This window comes from Heterodontus francisci, chromosome 4 (assembly GCF_036365525.1).
Source record: "Heterodontus francisci isolate sHetFra1 chromosome 4, sHetFra1.hap1, whole genome shotgun sequence".
Taxonomy (NCBI): Eukaryota; Metazoa; Chordata; class Chondrichthyes; order Heterodontiformes; family Heterodontidae; genus Heterodontus; species Heterodontus francisci.
In genome coordinates, this window is record NC_090374.1 from 135,110,254 (window position 1) to 135,131,255 (window position 21,002).

A 21,002-nucleotide genomic window follows, 5' to 3' on the forward strand; every position below is an offset into this window, starting at 1 on the left:
AAAGAACAGTCCAGGGTAAGAATAATTAACTGGGGGAAAGCCAACTTCAGTGGGGTAAGAATGGAGCTGGGACGAATAAATTGGAATTGAAGGTTAGCAGGAACAACAGTAACAATGGGCTACCTTCAAAGGAGAGAGTGTTCAGGCACAGTCAAGGTATGTTCCCTCGAAGAGGAAAGGCAGGGAAAACAAATCCAGAGCTCCCTGGATGACAAAAGAGGGAGAGATTAAGATAAAGAAGAAAAAGTGTGCTTATGACCGAAGCCAGGTAGAAAATACTGTTGAGATTCAGGCTGACTATAGAAGGTCCAGAGGGAAAGTGAAAAAGTAAATAAGAGAAGCAAAGAGAGACCATGAAAAGTGAGTGGCAGCTAACATTAAAGGGAATCCCAAAATTTTCTATAGACATAGAAATAGTAAACGGTGGGAAAAGGAGGAGTGGGGCTGACTAAGGACCAGAAAAGGGATTTACACATGGAGGAAGAAGGCATAGCTGAGGTATTAAATGAATATTTGCATCTGTCTTTACCAAGGAAGCAGATGCAACCCAGGCAATGGTGAAAGAGGAGGTAATTCAGACACTAGAGGGGTTTAAAATTGATAGAGGATGTATTAGATAGGCTAAAATAAAAGCAAAATACTGCGGATGCTGGAAATCTGAAATAAAAACAAGAAATGCTGGAAATACTCAGCAGGTCTGGCAGCATCTGTGGAGAGAGAAGCAGAGTTAACGTTTCAGGTCAGTGAGTTCTGAAGAAGGGTCACTGACCTGAAACGTTAACTCTGCTTCTCTCTCCACAGATGCTGCCAGACCTGCTGAGTATTTCCAGCATTTCTTGTTTTTATTATGTATTAGATAGGCTGTCTGTCTGTATTTCAAGTGGTTAAGGCACCAAGACTGGATAAGATGCATCCAAGGATACTGAGGGAAGTGACGGTGGAAATTGCAGAGACACTAGCTATAATTTTTCAGTCTTCCTTAGACTCTGGTGGTGCCAGAGGATTGGAGAATTACAAACGTTACACCCTTGTTCAAAAAGGGTGTAAAGATAAGCCCAGCAACTACCGGCTAGTCAGTTTAACTTTGATGGTGGGGTCACTTCTAGAAAAAACAATTTGCAACAAAATTAATAGTCACATAGACAAATGCGGGTTAATTAGGGAAAGCCAGCATAGATTTCTTAAGGGGAAATCATGTTTAACTAACTTGCTGGGGCTTTTTGAGGAGGTAACAGCGTTGATGAGGGCAATGCTGTTGATGTGGTGTACATGGACTTTCAAAAGGCGTTTGATACAGTGCCACACAACAGACTTGTGAGCAAGGTTATAGCTCATGGAATAAAAGATACAGTAGCAACGTGGATACGGAATTGGCTGAAACAAAGAGTAGTTGTTGATGGATGTTTTTTGGGTTGGAAAAAGGTTTGTAGTGGAGTTCCCCAAAGGTCAGTCTTGGGACCCTTGCTTTTCCTGATATATATTAATGATCTAGACCTTGGTATAGAGGGCACAATTTCAAAGTTTGCAGATGATACGAAACCTGGAAGTATTGTGAACTGTGAGGAGGATAGTGTAGAACTTCAAAAGGACATAGACAAGTTGATGGAATGGGCAGACAGGTGACAGATGAAGTTCAATGCAAAGAAATGTGAAGTGATTCATTTTGGTATGAAGAATATAAACTAAAGGGCACAATTCTAACGGGGGTGCAGGAGCAGAGGGATCTGGGTGTATATGTGCATAAGTCATTGAAGGTGGCAGGACAGGTTGAAAGAGCAGTTAATAAAGCAGACAGTATCCTGGGCTTTGTTTTTAGGGGCATAGAGTGTAAGAGCAAGAAAGTTATGTTGAACTTGTATAAGACACTACTTTGGCCTCAGCTGGAGTATTGCGTCCAGTTCTGGGCACCGCACTTTAGGAAAGACGTGATTGCATTGGGGAGAGTACAGAAAAGATTTACGAGAAAGGTTCCAGGGATGAGGAACTTCAGTTATGAAGATAGATTGGAGAAGTTAGGACTGTTTTCTTTGGAGAAGAAAAGGCTGAGAGGTGATTTGATAGAAGTATTCAAAATCATGAGGGGTTTGGACAAAGTAGATGGAGAGAAACTGTTCCCGGAAAGGATCAAGAATGGGAGGGCACAGATTTAGAGTATTTGGTAAGAGAAGCAAAAGTGACATGAGGAAAAACTTTTTCACGCAGTGTGTCAGATCTGGAATGCACTGCCTGAGAGTGTGGTGGAGGCAAGTTCAATTGAAGAATTCAAAAGGGAATCTGACAGTTACATGAAAAGGAAGAATATGCAGTGTCACAGGGAGAAGACGGGGGAAATGAAACTGATCTTGAATTGATCTTTTGGAGAGCCAGTGCGGACACGATGGGCTGAATGGCCTCCTTCTGCACCGTAACAATTCTGTGATTCTGCGTAAACATGATGACATCACAGACATTCCATCTCCAGTATTTTGTGTGCGTGTAGAGTTTTTTTATTTCTGCAAATATGGCACTGAAATATTTGAGAAGTGTAACTATCAAGAAATTCTGTTTGTATAGCTTGTGATATGTCGTTCAATAGGGTAGCCTGTAAAGCTTGTACTCACAGAATCACAGAATTGTTACAGTGCAGAAGGAGGCCATTCAGCCCATCTTGTCTGCACCAAAAGAGCAATTCACTCAGTTCCATTTCCCCGCCTTCTCCTCGTAACCCTGCACATTCTTCCTTTTCATGTAACAGTCTAATTTGATTTTGAATACTTCCATTGAATCTGCCTCCACCACAGTCTAATGTCACTGCATGGTGTTGGAGTTTGCTATTGTGAAGTATAAGTATATTAATATCTGTTTGTGTTGTAATAAATGCATAAATCTTATACTTTGAAAATATTCAGGATTTAAACAATTCTTCATTTTAAAGTTTTAAAGGTTGTTTTAGATGTGTTTTTGTTAATTTTTTAATATCAAATAGATTTGAAAATATTTTTCTGAAGTTGCATATCCATTTGATCAATCATTTTCTTTTGGCAGATTCTACATTTGATCTTTTGAAAAGGCAGGAAAGCTGGCTTCTTAGCCTGGATTTGATGATTTTTCATACATCTTTCAATAGATAAAATTTTGTTGGTACATCTTTTGCACTCTGTCTCATCACCTAATTCGATACAAAAATACATGATATGAAGCATCATTGGGGAATAAAGCATCTTCAGAAAAACTACCGAGTATTTAATTTTTTTTCAAGATATTTTTCCCCCTTTTTAAATTTCCTTCTCAACTATGTCTACTCAGATTGGGATATGTTTCCCTGAGCCCTGGCATTGACACCCTTGTGATCCTAGGCAGACTGTCCGATTGGTTTGGGCTGGGCCATAGGCATCTCTGATGAGCCTGCTCCAATCCACAAATGTTTTACAGTATGGTCACTCAGTAGCGATCAGGACCCTGTTCAGGCGCACTACAGCCAGTTGCACTCAGTTGGCACCCTGGCCGAAATCAGCTAATAGCGCACAGACCAGGGATCAAACATAGCATCTGTTCTATTTGTATGTCTTACTGGGTGATGCCTTTATCCTCCGAGCAATTGGGAAGACTTGTTCAAAATTGTTGTTGAGTTTCCAGTTGAATCCTGATACCTTTGATCTTTTGAAAATCTCTGATACTCTACAAAATTGTTCAGTGATTCATTTTTGTTTCAAAGACTGTTGCTGTGTACCACGAAAATGTGTATGTGCGCACATAAAGCGCAAGCTGTGCTCATTTCTAAATTACACAATTGGAGTTAACTTGGACCAACTCAGTATTGGTGATCATGTACTTGACACAAATGTTTTCTTTTTCCTTTCCAGATTGCATGACTGGCTGGACTTGATGCATGGTGGTTGCATGACTAATGTCTTTGTGGATTTATCAATAAACAGATGCAGATATGGCTCACACTGTGATTAATGGGAATGTTCCAGGTAACCAATTATATTATTGCAATACCGTACTGTAGAAATTTGCCCTTGGATGAAATTAAAGCTATAGCATAACTAGATTACTTCTAGGTCCAACAAGGTTTCACTTCCACGTGATACTAAAAGGCTTGCATTGACATCCTATTCCATCTACTGAAATTACTATATTTACTGTTCTACAAATAGAATAATGAAACAATAGAAAATGCAAGTGATTTCATCAAGGTAATAACTCAACAAAATTAATGCTACAGAATGAATGTACATTATATTTATTGGGTACTTTATTTGTATGAGCATGCAACTAATATATAAAAATTAATGCATTGTTTAATGAAAATTGTCTTTGGAAAGTGCCATTAAGAGTTTGCTCAAAGGTTTGAAAGCATCAAGTCATAAAGGAGCATCACTTCACAAAAATCATTGCACAAACATATTTAAGTGTCACAAACTTGTACATTTATTTTTTAAAGTTCCTTATTTGGTAGCAGGTGTAGCAGTCCCCTGGCCTCTACCATTTCCTCAGCACTGCTGAGCTAAATGATAGTCTCAGTCCCCCTGAAATGCATAGTCTTACACTTGTGTTCTTCAAGATATGTGTAACAATGAATGTATTTAGTGTTTCTAAATGTCTGATTTATTCAATAGAAGAATCAGTTTTCACTATATAGTACATCATATGGCTTGCTGATTCATTCTTCCCAGATATTGGGGTTAATGTTGCAAAATTTCAAGGTGGTCTTTCGTGTGTCTGTTTTAGCTGCCCACCTGTTTCGATATCTGACTGTAGCTCACTGTCCAACTGCTTTACTCAAGTCACTCAGCTTTCTGGTCTTAAAGTCAACTTTAAAAAAGACTGGTTATCCAGTCACAACCTTAGTGGCCATGATCACGGTCACAGGGTATTTTCTGTTACCTCAGTAGCGTTCTCTCAGGACGCTATAATTGATGCCATACATTGTATTGGCTGGGCCTGCTCTGGCATTGACAAACTCAAGCGGAGGTTGAGAGGCTAATAGATTAGATTAGAGATACAGCACTGAAACAGGCCCTTCAGCCCACCGAGTCTGTGCCGAACATCAACCACCCATTTGTACTAATCCTACACTAATCCCATATTCCTACCAAACATCCCCACCTGTCCCTATATTTCCCTACCACCTACCTATACTAGTGACAATTTATAATGGCCAATTTACCTATCAACCTGCAAGTCTTTTGGCTTGTGGGAGGAAACCGGAGCACCCGGAGAAAACCCACGCAGACACAGGGAGAACTTGCAAACTCCACACAGACAGTACCCGGAATCGAACCCGGGTCCCTGGAGCTGTGAGGCTGCGGTGCTAACCACTGCGCCACTGTGCCGCCCATCATAATCTGCCAACAAAAGTCACTAGGTACCAAGCTGTTGCCATCACCGCTCTACTATATGGATTGGAGTTGTTGCTTTGCTACCACCATCAAGACCCTGAAAAGTAGTCTTGGCAGATGCATTTTAACAGTCCTTCAATGTTATGCTATCTGTAGGATTTTAGTTAAGTGTAATTTTGAATGTGATATTCTCATTCTGTGACCACATAAATTGTTGAAATATTCAGAAGTACCATTAATTTTTTTAAATAAATCTTTTCAAACTGTCTCTGGATCTTGAGCTACATAATAGTGACTTTAAATGTCTCATTTGGTGTAGAGAGATTGATAAATTGAGAGTCTCCTGTGCCATTTTAAACATTTAGATTTAATGCAATTGCTCTCTCTTCCCTACACACATGCCCATGTGCATAAGCATACTCCATATCAGTGTTTCTGCTAATATTTGTCATATTTTAAATGTTATAAAAATGTGATTGATGAAGTGGGAAAAAGTTAACTGTTCATACTTAAAAGCAGATAATTTATTGGTTTTGTGACGAGTTATTCACTTGAGTTCTCAAATTTAACTGAATGCATCTTTTTCTTAATGAAAGACACTTCAATTTCCATGTGGATTTCCTTGCTCTATTCTATGTAAAATACTCGATATAAGAAATTTAGCTGCAGGGTAAGTAGTGATGAATGAAGCAAAGCATGGAAGAAAAAAGCTAGTTTTAATATTGAGAAATAATCAGGCTTTTGGCCAAGAGGACGCTGTGATAGTCTATAGCAGAGGAATGGAAAGGCGGGCAATTGTAGAACTGTGGGGATGTTTTTCAGGGAATTGGAGTCTGATTAGCCACTCACGAACATCCGTCTGGAGCGATGGTGTCCCAGATATCTCCTCCTCTTCCTCTTTCTTGTCTACTTCCCCCGCCCATCCCAAGGTGCTTGCCAAAGGCCCTTGTGAGAGCCACCACAAATTTGGAGACACAGTACAGCGAGTATTTTCGGGATCCCTACAAGCACCCAACCTGAACAGTCGAGGCAGCGGATCCATTGCTTTGGAATGCTGATGGCTTGTTCCACAACATCACTGGTGGCAGCATAGCTGTTACAGGCCTGTTGTCCTCGTGCGGTCGCGTGGCAGAGGGGAGTCAAGCAGTCACCTTCTGATTTTCCATGGTGGCTCAAATATAGTTGGAATGGCTGGCACAGGATAAAAGCATTATGGCTGCTGCTGCCAGGATAGTGGGCGTCCACCAACATGATGCTCTGTCACACATCAACTGAACATTAAGGGAGTCCTATCTCTTGCAGTTCCGATACACATCTCCATTGTGATGTGGCGCCTACAGAGCCACATGTGTGCAGTCAGTGTCTCCCTGCATTTTGGAAATCCCACTACCCTAGTAAAGCAATGTAATAGCCCTTCCTGCTTCTCCTGGAGGAGAATATGAAATCCTCTCTCCTTGTGTACAGTGCCCTAATGTACAGCCAATTGCGAAATGTTGGTGATGCCACTGATTCAAGTCCTGAATGATCTTGAGGAATAGGAGTTGAGAACTGTGGTTATGTTCATGGCCATTGGCAGCGCTTTCCTCACCCTTCTCTGGGGCTGCAGTTCTGGTTTGAGGAGGTGGCACAGTTCAGTGAGAACCTCCTTGGTGAATCATAGCCACCTCAGACACTGCTCCTGGCTGTTGTGGAGGTGGGAAAGTGCTCCCTGAAGACTCTAGGTGTGTATGGCCTTCTGTTGAGACTTCCCCTTCCTCTTTCCTCTGCGCAAAGCTTCCCTTCTCTGCTGCCTGTTCTCCCTCTCCCTATTATGCTGCAGCCCTAGAGAGACCGCAATTATAGCCTCCATGAGTGATAGGCTTTTCTCCTCACAGGCCTTTAAACTCCACTGAGCTCCTTGGAAATGTCCAGCACCGTTCCCTTCTGACTCCAGCAACTTTTCAGAGCTTCTGCAACATCGTAGTACACAGTACTTCTAACTCTGTAGCACCAAAAGAAAGTGAAAAGCACCTCACTTGAAAGTCCAAAGCTGGTCCTTTTAATGAGGGAGGAGTCTGTTGTGCAGCTGAACAAATGTTCACCTGAGATGAGAACAGAAAGTGCTGGAAGTACTCAGCAGGTCTGTTAGCATCTGTGGCGAGAGCAACAGAGTTAATGTTTCAGGTCTGCGACCCTTCACCTGAGAGTGTTTTAATAGGGCATTAGCAGGACTTGTATGGTCCAAAATGACAGATTGGGTGCCAAGTCAGTGAGACAATCTGCCCACTCTGCAAGCTTCCAGCGCACAAGGCAGTCACGTGGCCTATTTCACCTGTGCCAACTCTCAGAAAGAGCTTTCATTCAGTAACATTCCCGGCCATTTCCACATACAAAGAACAAGAGCAAAGAACAGTACAGCACAGGAACAGTCCATTCGACCCTCCAAGCCTGCGCCGATCATGATGCTTGTCTAAACTAAAACCTTCTGCACTTCCGAGGTTCTTATCCCTCTATTCCCATCCTATTCATGTATTTGTCAAGATGCCTCTTAAACGTCGCTATCATACCTGCTTCCACCACCTCCCCCGGCAGCAAGTACCAGGCACTCACCAACTTCTGTGTAAAGAACTTGCCTCACACATCCCCTCTAAATTTTGCCCCTCTCACCTTAAACCTATGTCCCCTAGTAACTGACTCTTCCACCCTGGGAAAAAGCTTCTGACTATCCACTCTGTCCATGCCGCTCATAACTTTGTAAACCTCTATCATGTCACCCCTCCACCTCCGTCGTTCGAGTGAAAACAATCCGAGTTTATCCAACCTCTCCTCATAGCTAATGCCCTCCAGACCAGGCAACATCCTGGTAAACCTCTTCTGTACCCTCTCCAAAGCCTCCACGTCCTTCTGGTCATGTGGTGACCAGAATTGCACGCAATATTCCAAGTGTGGCCTAACTAAGGTTCTGTACAGCTGCAGCATGACTTGCCAATTTTTATACTCTATGCCCCAACTGATGAAGGCAAGCATGCCGTATGCCTTCTTGACTGCCTTATCCACCTGCGTTGCCACTTTCAGTGACCTGTGGACCTGTACGCCCAGATCTCTCTGCCTGTCAATACTCCTAAGGGTTCTGCCATTTACTGTATATTTCCCACTTGTATTAGATCTTCCAAAATGCATTATCTCACATTTGTCCGGATTGAACTCCATCTGCCATTTCTCCGCCCAAGTCTCCAACCGATCTATATCCTGCTGTATCCTCTGACAATCCTCATCACTATCCGCAACTCCACCAACCTTTGTGTCGTCCGCAAACGTACCCCCCTGGGCCCTCACCTCCTCCTCCCCCCCCTGGGCCCTCACCACCTCCTCCCCCCTGGGTCCTCACCACCTCCTCCTCCTCCCTGGGCACTCACCACCTCCTCCTCCCCCCTGGGCCCTCACCTCCTCCTGTTCCTCCCTGGGCTCTCACCACCTCCTCCTCCTCCCCCCTGGGCTCTCACCACCTCCTCCTCCTCCCCCTTGGGCCCTCACCACCTCCTCCTCCCGAGGCCCTCACCACCTCCTCCTCCTCCCGGGGCCCTCATCTCCTCCTCCTCCCGGGGCCCTCATCTCCTCCTCCTCCCGGGGCCCTCACCTCCTCCTACTCCTCCTCCTCCTCCCGGGGCCCTCATCTCCTCCTCCTCCCGGGGCCCTCATCTCCTCCTCCCCCCGGGGCCCTCAACACCTCCTCCTCCTCCCCTCTCCTCCTCCTCCTCCTCCTCTTCCCCCTCCCCCGGGCCCTCACCACCTCCTCCTCCTCCTCCTCCTCCTCCTCCTCTTCCCCCTCTTCCCCCTCCCCCGGACCCTCACCTCCTCTTCCCCCTTCCCCGGGCCCTCACCACCTCCTCCTCCTCCTCCTCTTCCCCCTCCTCCCGGGGCCCTCACCTCCTCCTACTCCTCCTCCTCCCGGGGCCCTCATCTCCTCCTCCTCCCGGGGCCCTCATCTCCTCCTCCTCCCGGGGCCCTCACCACCTCCTCCTCCTCCCCCCGGGGCCCTCAACACCTCCTCCTCCCCTCTCCTCCTCCTCCTCCTCTTCCCCCTCCCCCGGGCCCTCACCACCTCCTCCTCCTCCTCCTCCTCTTCCCCCTGCCCCGGACCCTCACCTCCTCCTCCTCTTCCCCCTCCCCCGGCCCTCACCACCTCCTCCTCCTCTTCCCCCTCCCCCTGGCCCTCACCACCTCCTCATCCTCCTCTTCCCCCTCCCCTGGGCCCTCACCACCGCCTCCTCTTCCCCCTCCCCCGGGCCCTCATCTCCTCCTCATCCCCCTCCCCCGGGCCCTCACCTCCTCATCCTCCTCTTCCCCCTCCCCCGGGCCCTCACCACCTCCTCATCCTCATCCTCCTCTTCCCCCTCCCCCGGGCCCTCACCTCCTCATCCTCCTCTTCCCCCTCCCCCGGGCCCTCACATCCTCATCCTCCTCTTCCCCCTCCCCCGGGCCCTCACCACCTCCTCCTCCAAACACCCCCCCCCCCCCCCCCCCCCCAATCAGACCAGCTACATTTTCCTCCACATCATTTACATATACGACCAGCAGCAAAGGTCCTAGAACTGATCCCTGCGGAACACCACTAGTCACTGCCCTCCATTCAGAAAAGCACCCTTCCACTGCTACCCTCTGTCTTCTATGACCGCGCCAGTTCTGTATCCATCTTGCCAGCTCACCTCTGATCCCGTGTGACTTCACCTTTTGTACCAGTCTGCCATGAGGGACCTTGTCAAAGGCTTTACTGAAGTCCATATAGACAACATTCACTGCCCTTCCTTCATCAATCATTTTCGTCACTTCCTCAAAAAACTCAATCAAGTTAGTGAGACACGACCTCCCCTTCACAAAACCATGCTGCCTCTCGCTAATAAGTTCATTTGTTTCTAAATGGGAGTAAATCCTGTCCCGAAGAATCCTCTCAAATAACTTTCTTACCACTGACGTAAGGCTCACCGGCCTATAATTTCCTGGATTATCCTTGCTACCCTTCTTAAACAAAGGAACAGCGATGGCTATTCTCCAGTCCTCTGAGACCTTGCCTGTAGTCAATGAGGATACAAATATTTCTGTCAAGGCCCCAGCAATTTCTTCCTTTGCCTCCCTCAGTATTTTGGGGTAGATCCCATCAGGCCCTGGGGACTTATCTACCTTAACGCTTTGCAAGACGCCCAACACCACCTCCTTTTTGATAAGGACTTGTCCCAGACTATCTACACTCCCTTCCCTAGACTCATCATCCACCAAGTCCTTCTCTTTGGTGAATACTGATGCAAAGTACTCATTTAGTACCTCGCCCATTTCCTCTGGCTCCACGCATAGATTCCCTTCTCTGTCCTTGAGCAGGCCAACCCTTTCCCGAGTTACCCTCTTGCTCTTTATATACGTATAAAAAGCCTTGGGATTCTCCTTAATCCTGTTTGCCAATGACTTTTCATGAACCCTTTTAGCCCTCCTGACTCCTTGCTTAAGTTCCTTCCTACTTTCTTTATATTCCTCAAGGGCTTCGTCTGTTCCCAGCCTTCTAGCCCTTACGAATGCTTCCTTTTTCTCTTTGACTCGGCTCACAATATCCCTCATTATCCAAGGTTCCCGAAACTTGCCAAACTTATCCTTCTTCCTCACAGGAACATGCCGGTCCTGGATTCTAATCAAATGACATTTGAAAGACTCCCACATGTCAGATGTTGATTTACCCTCAAACAGCCGCCCCCAATCTAAATTCTTCAGTTCCTGCCTAATATTGTTATAATTAGCCTTCCCCCAATTTAGCACCTTCACCCTTTTTAAATTTTTCTTTTTCAAATCTTTTTCGCTTATTTGTAAGCTATTATGGATTCTGTTTTCTGGTAGGTCGTGCCAAGTTGCAACAACCCTCTGTTTTCCAAAATCTCCCAGCTTCTCTCTTTGTTCTTTTGGTGACTATCTTAAATTTTTGTCCTCTATTTATTGTTTCACTCACCAGTGAAAATAATTTTTACCAATTTAACTTTTTAAAGCTACTCATAATTTCAAATGTCTCTATCAGGTCTCCTTTTAATTTTTCTGTAATGATATGAGCTCCAGTTTCTCTGGTCTCTGAGGAAAAGTAGGTTATAGTACAGTTAGGAGCGTAATAGTGATGCAATCTTTCTAATGCTGCACGTGTAATCGACCAGAGTGCAAATCTGTGACATCACAAAAATAAATTTGGACAATCGGGGCCAATTGGAGAAACTGACTTAGAAATAAGACAGCAAATAAGCAAGCAGAAGTGGAACTGATAAATCATAAGTAGAATGATAGGCTGGGCTAATGATGTATCGTTCTGATGGAAAAATATTTATAACTGTGGAATTCAATCTCCAAAATACCAGTAAAAATCAAGGAAGCCTGTGTAATTAAAACAATTTCACATATTCAGTAATTATAAACCAATGTCTCCAAATGTGAATGGCTGCAATTGTAGAACACTATGTCCAAATCAGAATCCAAATCCAAAATGGAATTTGATTTTCGTTGAATCACCCACCTTCCGAGAGGGAGCGGTCAGCTTAAGGATGCCAAGGAAGTTACTTCATCTTGGTTGTCATACTGAGTAACTGTAGCTGGAAAATTGCAACCATTGGATTTGCCTTCACAGTACAAATCAAGAGGCTAGAGAATACATGCACTCCTTTCTTAGCAGTAGGTTGCAGCTTCAGTAATCATGTATACTTTCTTAAAATGATGCTGAAACTAATATTTGAAATACTTTTGAGTGCTTGTTCAAAACTGGTGATCCTGGCAAAGCTGAAAGGTATTCACAAAATCAGATCAATGTTTTCAAAGTAGTATGTATATATGTTTTGGAAAAAAAAGTTTGTTCAGTCAGGATCTGAATATCTGGTGCTTTTTTTAAACAAGAAATAGAGACTTTAAAATATATATAATGCATTTTCAAATAATAAATAATTGCTTAACAATCTGTATTTTTTTCTGGGAGACCTGAAGTACTTATTTATACCACCTAGGAGATCTCTTTAACTGCATGACTGTATGGTAGCAAGGGTTGGTCTTCGGCTGCAAGTGAGTGCTTGCACACGTCAAACTAAAGGAACCTCAAGAAAAGTATGTTCAATAAAATGAAGGATGAACTTATGGAGACCTGATAAGAGCATGTTAGTTAAACTAGTTGAATTGGTTTAAAACTGACCCAACAATTGTGGATTAGAACAAAGAATTTAAAATCTAATCCAAATGCTAATGCAAATTATTGCAGTAAGGAGGGATGATATCTTAGATGGTTCCTCAAATGAGGCCATATGGGTAGAACTTAAAAACAAAAAGGGGCAATCACTTGGCTGAGAGTGTACTACAGACCTCCAAACAGTCAGGGAGAGATGGAGGAGCAGATATGTCGGCAAATCTGAGAGGTGTAAAAATAATCGGGTAATAGTAGGGGATTTCAACTTCCCCAATATTAACCAGGATAGTCTTAGTGCAAAAGGCTTAATGGGGGTGGAATTCTTGAAGTGCACACAGGAGAGCTTTTTGAGCCAGCACATAGAAAGTCATACAAGAGAAGGGGCAGTTCTGGACCTAATCCTAGGGAATGAAGCCAGACAAGTGGTCGAAGTGTCAGTGGGGGAGCATTTCGGGGATAGTGACCATAACTCTGTAATATTTAAGGTAGTTGTGGAAAAGGACAAAGATGGACCAGAAATAAAGATACTTAATTGGGGGAAGGCCGATTTCAATATGATAAAACAGGATCTGGCCAAAGTGGACTGGGAGCAGCTACTTGTAGGAAAGTCTACACCAGACCAGTGGGAGACATTCAAAAAGGAAATAGTGAGAGTTCAGGGCCAACATGTTCCCATTAAGGTGAAGGGTAGGACCAACAAGTCCTGGGACCCCTGGGGATGTCAAGAGAGATAGAGGATTTGATGAGGGAAAAAAAGGAAGCTTATGGCAGATTCAGGGGGCTGGAAATAGCAGAGGCCCTAGAGGAGTATAGAAAGTGTAGGGGGGTACTTAAAAAAAAAAGTAATTAGGAGAGCAAAGAGGGGGCATGAAAAAACACTGACAGGCAAGATAAAGTACAATCCCATGGCGTTTTATAATTATATTAAGGGCAAGAGGATAAGCAGGGAAAGAGTTGGGCCCATTAGGGACCAAAATGGCAATCTGTGTGGAGCCAGAGGCTATAGGTGAGGTTTTAAATGATTGCTTTTCATCTGTGTTCACTATGGAGAAGGACGATGTAGGTGTAGAGATCAGGGAGGGGGATTGTGATATACTTGAACATATAGCATTGAAAGGGAGGAGGTATTAGTGGATTTAGCGGGCTTAAAAGTGGATAAATCCCCAGGCCAAGGTGAGATGTATCCCAGGCTGTTAGGTGAGGCAAGGGAGGAGATAGCAGGGGCTCTGACACAAATTTTCAAATCCTCTCTGGCCACAGGAGAGGTACCAGAGGATTGGAGGACAGTGAACGTTGTACCATTATTCAAGAAGAGTCGCAGGGATAAACCAGGTAATTACAGGCCGAGTCTAACAGCAGTGGTAGGGAAACTATTGGAAAAAAATTTTGAGGGACAGGATTAATCTCCACTTGGAGAGGCAGGGATTAATCAAGGATAGTCAACATGGCTTTGTCAGGGGGAGATCATGTCTAACAAACTTGATTGAATTTTTCGAGGAGGTGACTAGATATGTCGATGAGGGTAAAGCAGTTGATGTAGTCTACATGGACTTCAGTAACGTTTTTGATAAGGTCCTGCATGGGAGATTGGTTAAGAAGGTAAGAGCCCATGGGACCCAGGGCAATTTGGCAAATTGGATCCAAATTTGGCTTAGTGGCAGGAGGCAGAGGGTGATGGTTGAGAGTTGTTTTTGCTATTGGAAGCCTGTGACCAGTGATGTACTACAGGGATCGGTGCTGAGACCCTTGCTGTTTGTAGTGTGACTTGCTGTAGACGTGAATGTAGGTGGTATGATCAGTAAGTTCGCAGATGGCACGAAAATTGGTGGTGGTGTAAATAGTGAGGAAGAAAGCCTTAGATTACAGGACGATATAGATGGGCTGGCAAGTTGGACAGAGCAGTGGCTAATGGAATTTAATCCTGAGAAGTGTGAGGTGATGCATTTTGGGAAGACTAACGAGGCAAGGGAATATACAATGGATGGTAGGACCCTAGGAAGTACAGATGGTCAGAGGGACCTTGGTGTACTTGTTCATAGATTACTGAAGGCACCAGGTGGTTAGGAAGGTATATGGAATACTTGCCTTTATTTGCCGAGGCATAGAATATAAGAGAAGGGAGGTTATGATGGAGCTGTATAAAATGCTAGTTAGGCCACAGCTGGAGTACTGTGTACAGTTTTGGTCGCCACACTATAGGAAGGATGTGATTGCACTGGAGAGGGTGCAGAGGAGATTCACGAGGATGTTGCCCAGGCTGGAGCATCTCAGCTGTGAAGAGAGACTGGATAGGCTCGGATTGTTTTCCTTCGAGCAGAGAAGGCTGAGAGGGGGACCTGATTGCAGTATACAAAATTATGTGGGGCATTGATAGTATAGATAGGGTAGATAGGAAGAAACGTATTCCCTTCGCGGAGGTGTCAATATCCAGGGGCATAGATTTAAGGTAAGGGGCAGGATGTTTCGAGGGGATTTGAGGAAAGAAATTTTCACCCAGAGGGTGGTTGGAATCTGGAACACACTGCCTGAAGGGGTGGTAGAGGCAGGAACCCCCACAACATTTGAGAAGTATCTAGATGAGCACTTGAAACTCCGGTCATGGGCCAAGTGCTGAAAATGGGATCAGAATAGAGAGTTGCTTGATGGCCGGCATGGACACAATGGGCCAAAGGGCCTGTTTCTGTGCTGTATAGCTATGACTCTATGACTCTAATAAGAAAAGATGCTTTCATTATGTGGGATTTTGTGATTCCCGTTGGAGGTTTGATGATTGTAGTTCACAATTTTTCAGTTTATAATCGAAACCAACTGATACCTGAATAAGTCGAGTTTAGTTTTTATTATCTAGGATTATGGGATTTTCTGGGATTTATTGTTTTGGGATCATATTCCATCCATTTGCCCATTTTTTTATTTTAATGAAAATTGCTAAATTTATTGGCCAATGGAGGTCCTTCCGGTATATGCCTAGGATTCCGGACCATTTGAACATTCACTTGGTGAGAATGGTCAAAATATAAACATTGCAAACTGGCATCGTGCAGTGGTAATTTGTATTTTCACCATCTCTGGTTACACTGGAACCAAACCACAAAGGAATGTGGTGCACCATTAAACCTAACTCTTCGCTTGAATCTTAATTAAAAAAACTCAATTCTAAATTTCTCCTCTTCCATCTTAAGGATGTTGAGCTTTGCCAAGGTACAGTTCCAGCAGCATTCTGGTACCTTGCCCAGTTGCGATTCTTCATTGTGAGTCCAGATAAGTATTTATTTGCAGGCTTTTGGACCACATAAGGATATTAGAAATAGGAGCAGGAGTAGACCATATGGCCCATCGAGCCTGCTCCACCATTCAATACAATCATGGCTGATCTTGGGCTTCAACTCCACTTAGCCGCCTGCTCCCCATATCCCTTGAATCCCTGAGAGACCAAAATTCTGTCTATCTTTGCCTTAAATATGTTCAATTTACGGAGCATCCACAACCCTCTGGGGTAGAGAATTCCAAAGATTCGCAACTCTGAGTAAAGAAATTTCTCCTCATCTCAGTCCTAAATGATCGTCCCCTTATCCTGAGACTGTGCCCCAATGTCCTAGATTCCCCAGCCAGGAGAAACAGCCTCTTAGTGTCTACCCTGACAAGCCCCTTCAGAATCATGTATGTTTCAATGAGATCATCTCTTATTCTTCTAAACTCCAGAGAATATAGACCTAATTTACTCAACCTCTCATCATAGGACAATTCTCTCATCCCAGGGACCAATCCAGTGAACCTTCACTGTATTGCCTCCAATATAAGTATGTCATTCCTTAGAGATGGAGACTAAAACTGCACACACTACTCCAGGTGTGGTCTCACCAAAGCCCTGTTTAGTTTAGTTTAGAGATACAGCACTGAAACAGGCCCTTCGGCCCACTGAGTCTGTGCCGACCATTAACCACCCATATATACAAACTCTACACTAATCCCATATTCCTACCACATCCCCACCTGTCCCTCTATTTCCCTACCACCTACCTATACTAGGGGCAATTTAGAATGGCCAATTTACCTACCAACCTGCAAGTCTTTTGGCTTGTGGGAGGAAACCGGAGCACCCGGAGAAAACCCACGCAGACACAGGGAGAACTTGCAAACTCCACACAGGCAGTACCCAGAATTGAACCCGGGTCGCTGGAGCTGTGAGGCTGCGGTGCTAACCACTGCACCGCCCTTTGTAGTAGGACTACTTTATTCTTGTATTCCAATACCCTTGCAATAAAGGCCAACACGGCATTTGCCTTTCTAATTGCTTGCTGTACCTGCATGCTAACTTTGTGTTCCTTGTATTCGTGCACCTGAGTCTCTCTGAACATCAACATTTAATAGTGTCTTGCCTTTTAAAAATGTTCTGCTTTGCTCCTCTTCCTACCATAGTGAATAACTTCACGCTTCCCCACATTATGCTCCATCTGCCACCTTGTTACCCACTCACTTAACCTGTCTATAACTTTTTGCAGCCTCTTTTTGTCCTCGCAGCTTGCATTACCACCTAGCTTTGTATCATAACTTAAGATACATTACTCTCTATCTCATCTGTCAATATAGATTGTAAATAGCTGAGACCCCAGCACTGATGCTTGCAGCACTGCACCAATCACAGCCTGCCAACTTGAAAATGCTCTATTATCCCTACTCTTTGCTTCCTGTCCATTAACCAATCCTCTATCCATGCTAATATATTACCCAAACTCCATGAGCCCTTCCTTATCTTGTGTTTTAACCTTTTGTGTGGCAACTTATCAAATGCCTTTTGAAAATCCAAGTATACAACATCTGCTTGCTCCCCAATATCTACTCTACTACCTACATCCTCAAAAAGCTCTTGTCAAGCACTATTTCCCTTTCGTAAAACCATGTTGACTTTGTCTCTTGTTTTTACTATTACTATTTTGTAAGTGCAATGTTAAGACTTCCTTAATAACAGAATCTAACACTTTCCCGACAACTGATGCCAGGCTAACTGGCCTGTATTTCCCTATTTTCTCTCCCTCCTTTCTTGATTAGCAGTGTTATATTTGATCGCACCATACCTGAACCTTATCCAGTTATCACCTAATATCCACACACTTTCAGTAGGTTTATTGGATTACAATCAGGAGTAGGAACTTTGATCTTTCTCTTTCCCTCACTAAAAGTTGCGCTGTAACTAACTCTGAACCAAACCTGGAACATTTTTGGTTTTGATTTCTTACTGCCATTATCGACTAGGCGAGGTTTTATAAAAATCCATACCAGATTAATTATTAAGGTAATAGTAGTAGCAAAATGTATAAGGAGCCTTGCATATTGATTTATATCAGGCTCATAGTACTGGCTGTAACTACTGGCCCATGTCTTTGTCACTCATGAGTTACCATGCCAGCCATTCATGAGACATATATTATTTCATGGGCCTTCATGTTTTATCTATTTATCCCAATCCATACCAATTTATTTAATACAGTATTCTTTTTAACCCAGATCAGGTGAACTGCCAACCAAAAAATGCTGGGGCTCGTGCAGGATTAATAAATTTGAGGGAGCTGTGGCATGGAATTAGAGACGTGGAACCCTTCCACTCGAGATATCTGAAGCAGGGTAAACTACACTGGGGCTTGACATTCAGTATTGCATATTTCTTGCATCTGTGCTTCTTTAGAATACTAATCTAAAGGAGCTAATTGAGTTGAATGAGAAGTTTAAAAATGGCCTTTTTATTAAAAAAGTCAGTAGACTAATTATGCGCAAAATAAGCCTTGCAGATTTCTATCATTTATGACACATAAATGATTTAGGCATTCATCGCCAGAACTGTTCGGTCACATCATGCACGATCTGTCCCTGCTCACCTCTGCCAAAGGTGTTGACTATTACAGTATCAACCAGGACTGCAAAGATAGCTAACCCCTGGCGTCTTTTCTTCTTAACCCTCTCCCCTGCTCCTTCCACCCTGACCTTCAACAGCAAGTGCGAAAAGTTCATGGGCTTCTTTGTCAATAATATTAAAATGATTCATTCAGCTCCCTCTTAAAACATAGACAAATAGGAGCAGGAGTAGGCCATTCAGCCCTTCGAACCTACTCCACCATTCAATATGATCATGGCTGATCATCTGAACTCAGTAACCTGTTCCCGCTTTCTCCCCGTATCCCTTGATCCCATTAGCCCTAAGAACTATATCTAACTCTTTCTTGAATATATGTAATGATTTGGCCTCAACTGCTTTTGGTGGTAGAGAATTCCACAGGTTCACCACTCTCTGGGTGAAGAAATCCCTCCTCATCTCAGTCCTAAATGGCTTACCCCTTATCCTTAGACTGTGACCCCTGGTCCTGGACTCCCCCGCCATCGGGAACATCCTTCCTGCATCTAGTCTGTTCAGTCCTGTTAGAATTTTGTAGGTTTCTATGAGATCCCCTCTCATTCTTCTAAACTCTAGCGAATACAAGCCTAATCGACCCAATCTCTTTTCATACGTCAGTCCTGCCATCCCAGGAATCAGTCTGGTGAATCTTTGCTGCACTCCCTCCATAGCAAGAGCATTCTTCCTCAGATATTAAGACCAATACTGCACACAATACTCAAGGTGTGGTCTCACCAAGGCCTTGCATAATTGCAGCAAGACATCCTTGCTCCTGTACTGCATCCATCCCTTCCCCTCAGCCAACAATTTCCTACCAAGGGTCCCCCATGCCTCGCTCGACCCCTTCATCTTTGCAAACTATCGCCCCATCTCCAAACTCTCTCTCCTCTTTAAGGCCCTTGAACCTTCTGGGGCAAAGGGTATCAGTGTTGCTGCTGCATAATCACAGTGTGAAACGGCTATCTTCACCTGTTGCTTAAACAGGTATTCGCCACTAACAGGATGCTGCCGTCAAGCCAAAAAGACGTCCTGTCTATCACACAAATGAGTCATGTGATATATGAATTTCAATGCCAGTGTGATGCTGGGTATATAGTCCATACGTCCCAAAGACTGGCGGATCGTATCAAACAACATGTCTCTTCCGCTGTTCACAACAGGCAAGGTACAGGCTGTACCCAACCAGCCCATGCTCACAAAACTCAAAACGGAGTGTCCAACAATAGATGTGATTCTGCGATTGGACAACATTTGTTAAATAGTCCTCGGTGTGCTAAGAATTATGCTGACAACCAATTTAATATTGTCAATCGGGCTCACAGTGTGGCACATTTGCGCCTTCTGGAAGCTGCATATATTAATACACAGGGCCCTATTCTTTGCAGACAGAAAGAACATGCACATACATTGTACCTGTTTCAGCTAAACAAAATAAGTGACAGCCATTCACTGGTTCATTCCTCAGGACAATGCCTTGACCAGTCAAGCTACCGATTTTAAATTTCAAACAAAGCTTGGTCGTTAACTGTCAGTCACAATAAACTGGTGCATTCTCCATGGCAATGCCTCTACCAATCAGAGTTCACTTGCCAATCAATCAGCACTCTCTTCTCATACAGTATAAAGTTGTCGTTTTGCCTTACATTGGTATTCTTGTGGATTGCCCTGATGAGTGCAAGACGAAAAGCTTCAACAACATCTCTATTTTCAGCAATATTCCAATTTTATTATGTTAAAAGAACTATATGAATGCAGGTTTCATGTTTCAGGGAATAAAAAAAGCGCAACACATATACCTCCCAAATCCATTTCTTGAGTAATGCATTGAAAGCATTTTAATTAAAGCTTGCTTATTTTCAATTCTTTAATTCCATGGTGCCTTTAAGAAAGTAAACCATATAAACCATTATAAATATCAGAAAGTAAACCATATAAATGTGATGTAGCCCCACAGACTTAGCCATTTTATTCTGAGAGAAAGTGAGCTATGATGTCAATGCTCTGGTTGAAAACAAAAAAAAACGTTTCCTGTGGGTTCCTTTCAACCTGTAGCCTTTGTTTAATCTTTAACTACTGTAACTCAAAGCATGAGTCAGTTTCCAGTACAGGCCATATAATAATTAAACATTGTTGACAGTACGGTTTTACTTTATTTTTGCTTGCAATAGAACCTGAAGGACAGCCCTCTGAAACTCTGGGTGATAGACACATTGCTAACTGGTATTAAGCATAATGGTAGAATTGAGACCTTTGGTTTGGCAGCTACTACAACATTTACAAGGAAATTCCAAAAGAACTGAGCAAGCGGGTCCTAGCAATACTAGTTATTTGCCTGCTGATGTGTCTGGAATAAATGGGCCAGGCTAACTGAAGTGTGTTACAGACTTGCATTTTGCTCTGTGTGGGCGAAAGAGGATTATTACTGTGAGGTAAGTAGACTAGCTACGTCTTTATTTCAGACATGTTCCTTTATGTTTTTAAACAAAATTTAACGAACCAAATTTTCTGTAATGCTAACAATGTTACCTTGTTATTTACAATGAAATCCTCCATTGTGGTAAATTAGAATGAATAGGCTTATACAATAAGACAAATTGCTAAAAAAAAAATAATTTTGGAT

The 21,002-nt window shown here is 43.6% G+C and overlaps 1 protein-coding gene across 5 annotated transcripts in view; it reads left to right on the forward strand.

Annotated features, from left to right (window-relative positions):
- Positions 1-21,002, forward strand: part of kank1a (KN motif and ankyrin repeat domains 1a) — a 415,056-nt gene that overhangs the window by 303,943 nt on the left and 90,111 nt on the right. For all 5 annotated transcript variants that reach the window (XM_068030198.1, XM_068030197.1, XM_068030200.1 and 2 more), the window contains one exon: positions 3,843-3,956. In XM_068030198.1, the coding sequence (XP_067886299.1) occupies positions 3,923-3,956 (34 nt within the window). In that variant the 5' untranslated portion in view covers positions 3,843-3,922. The remainder of the gene's footprint in view (positions 1-3,842; positions 3,957-21,002) is intronic.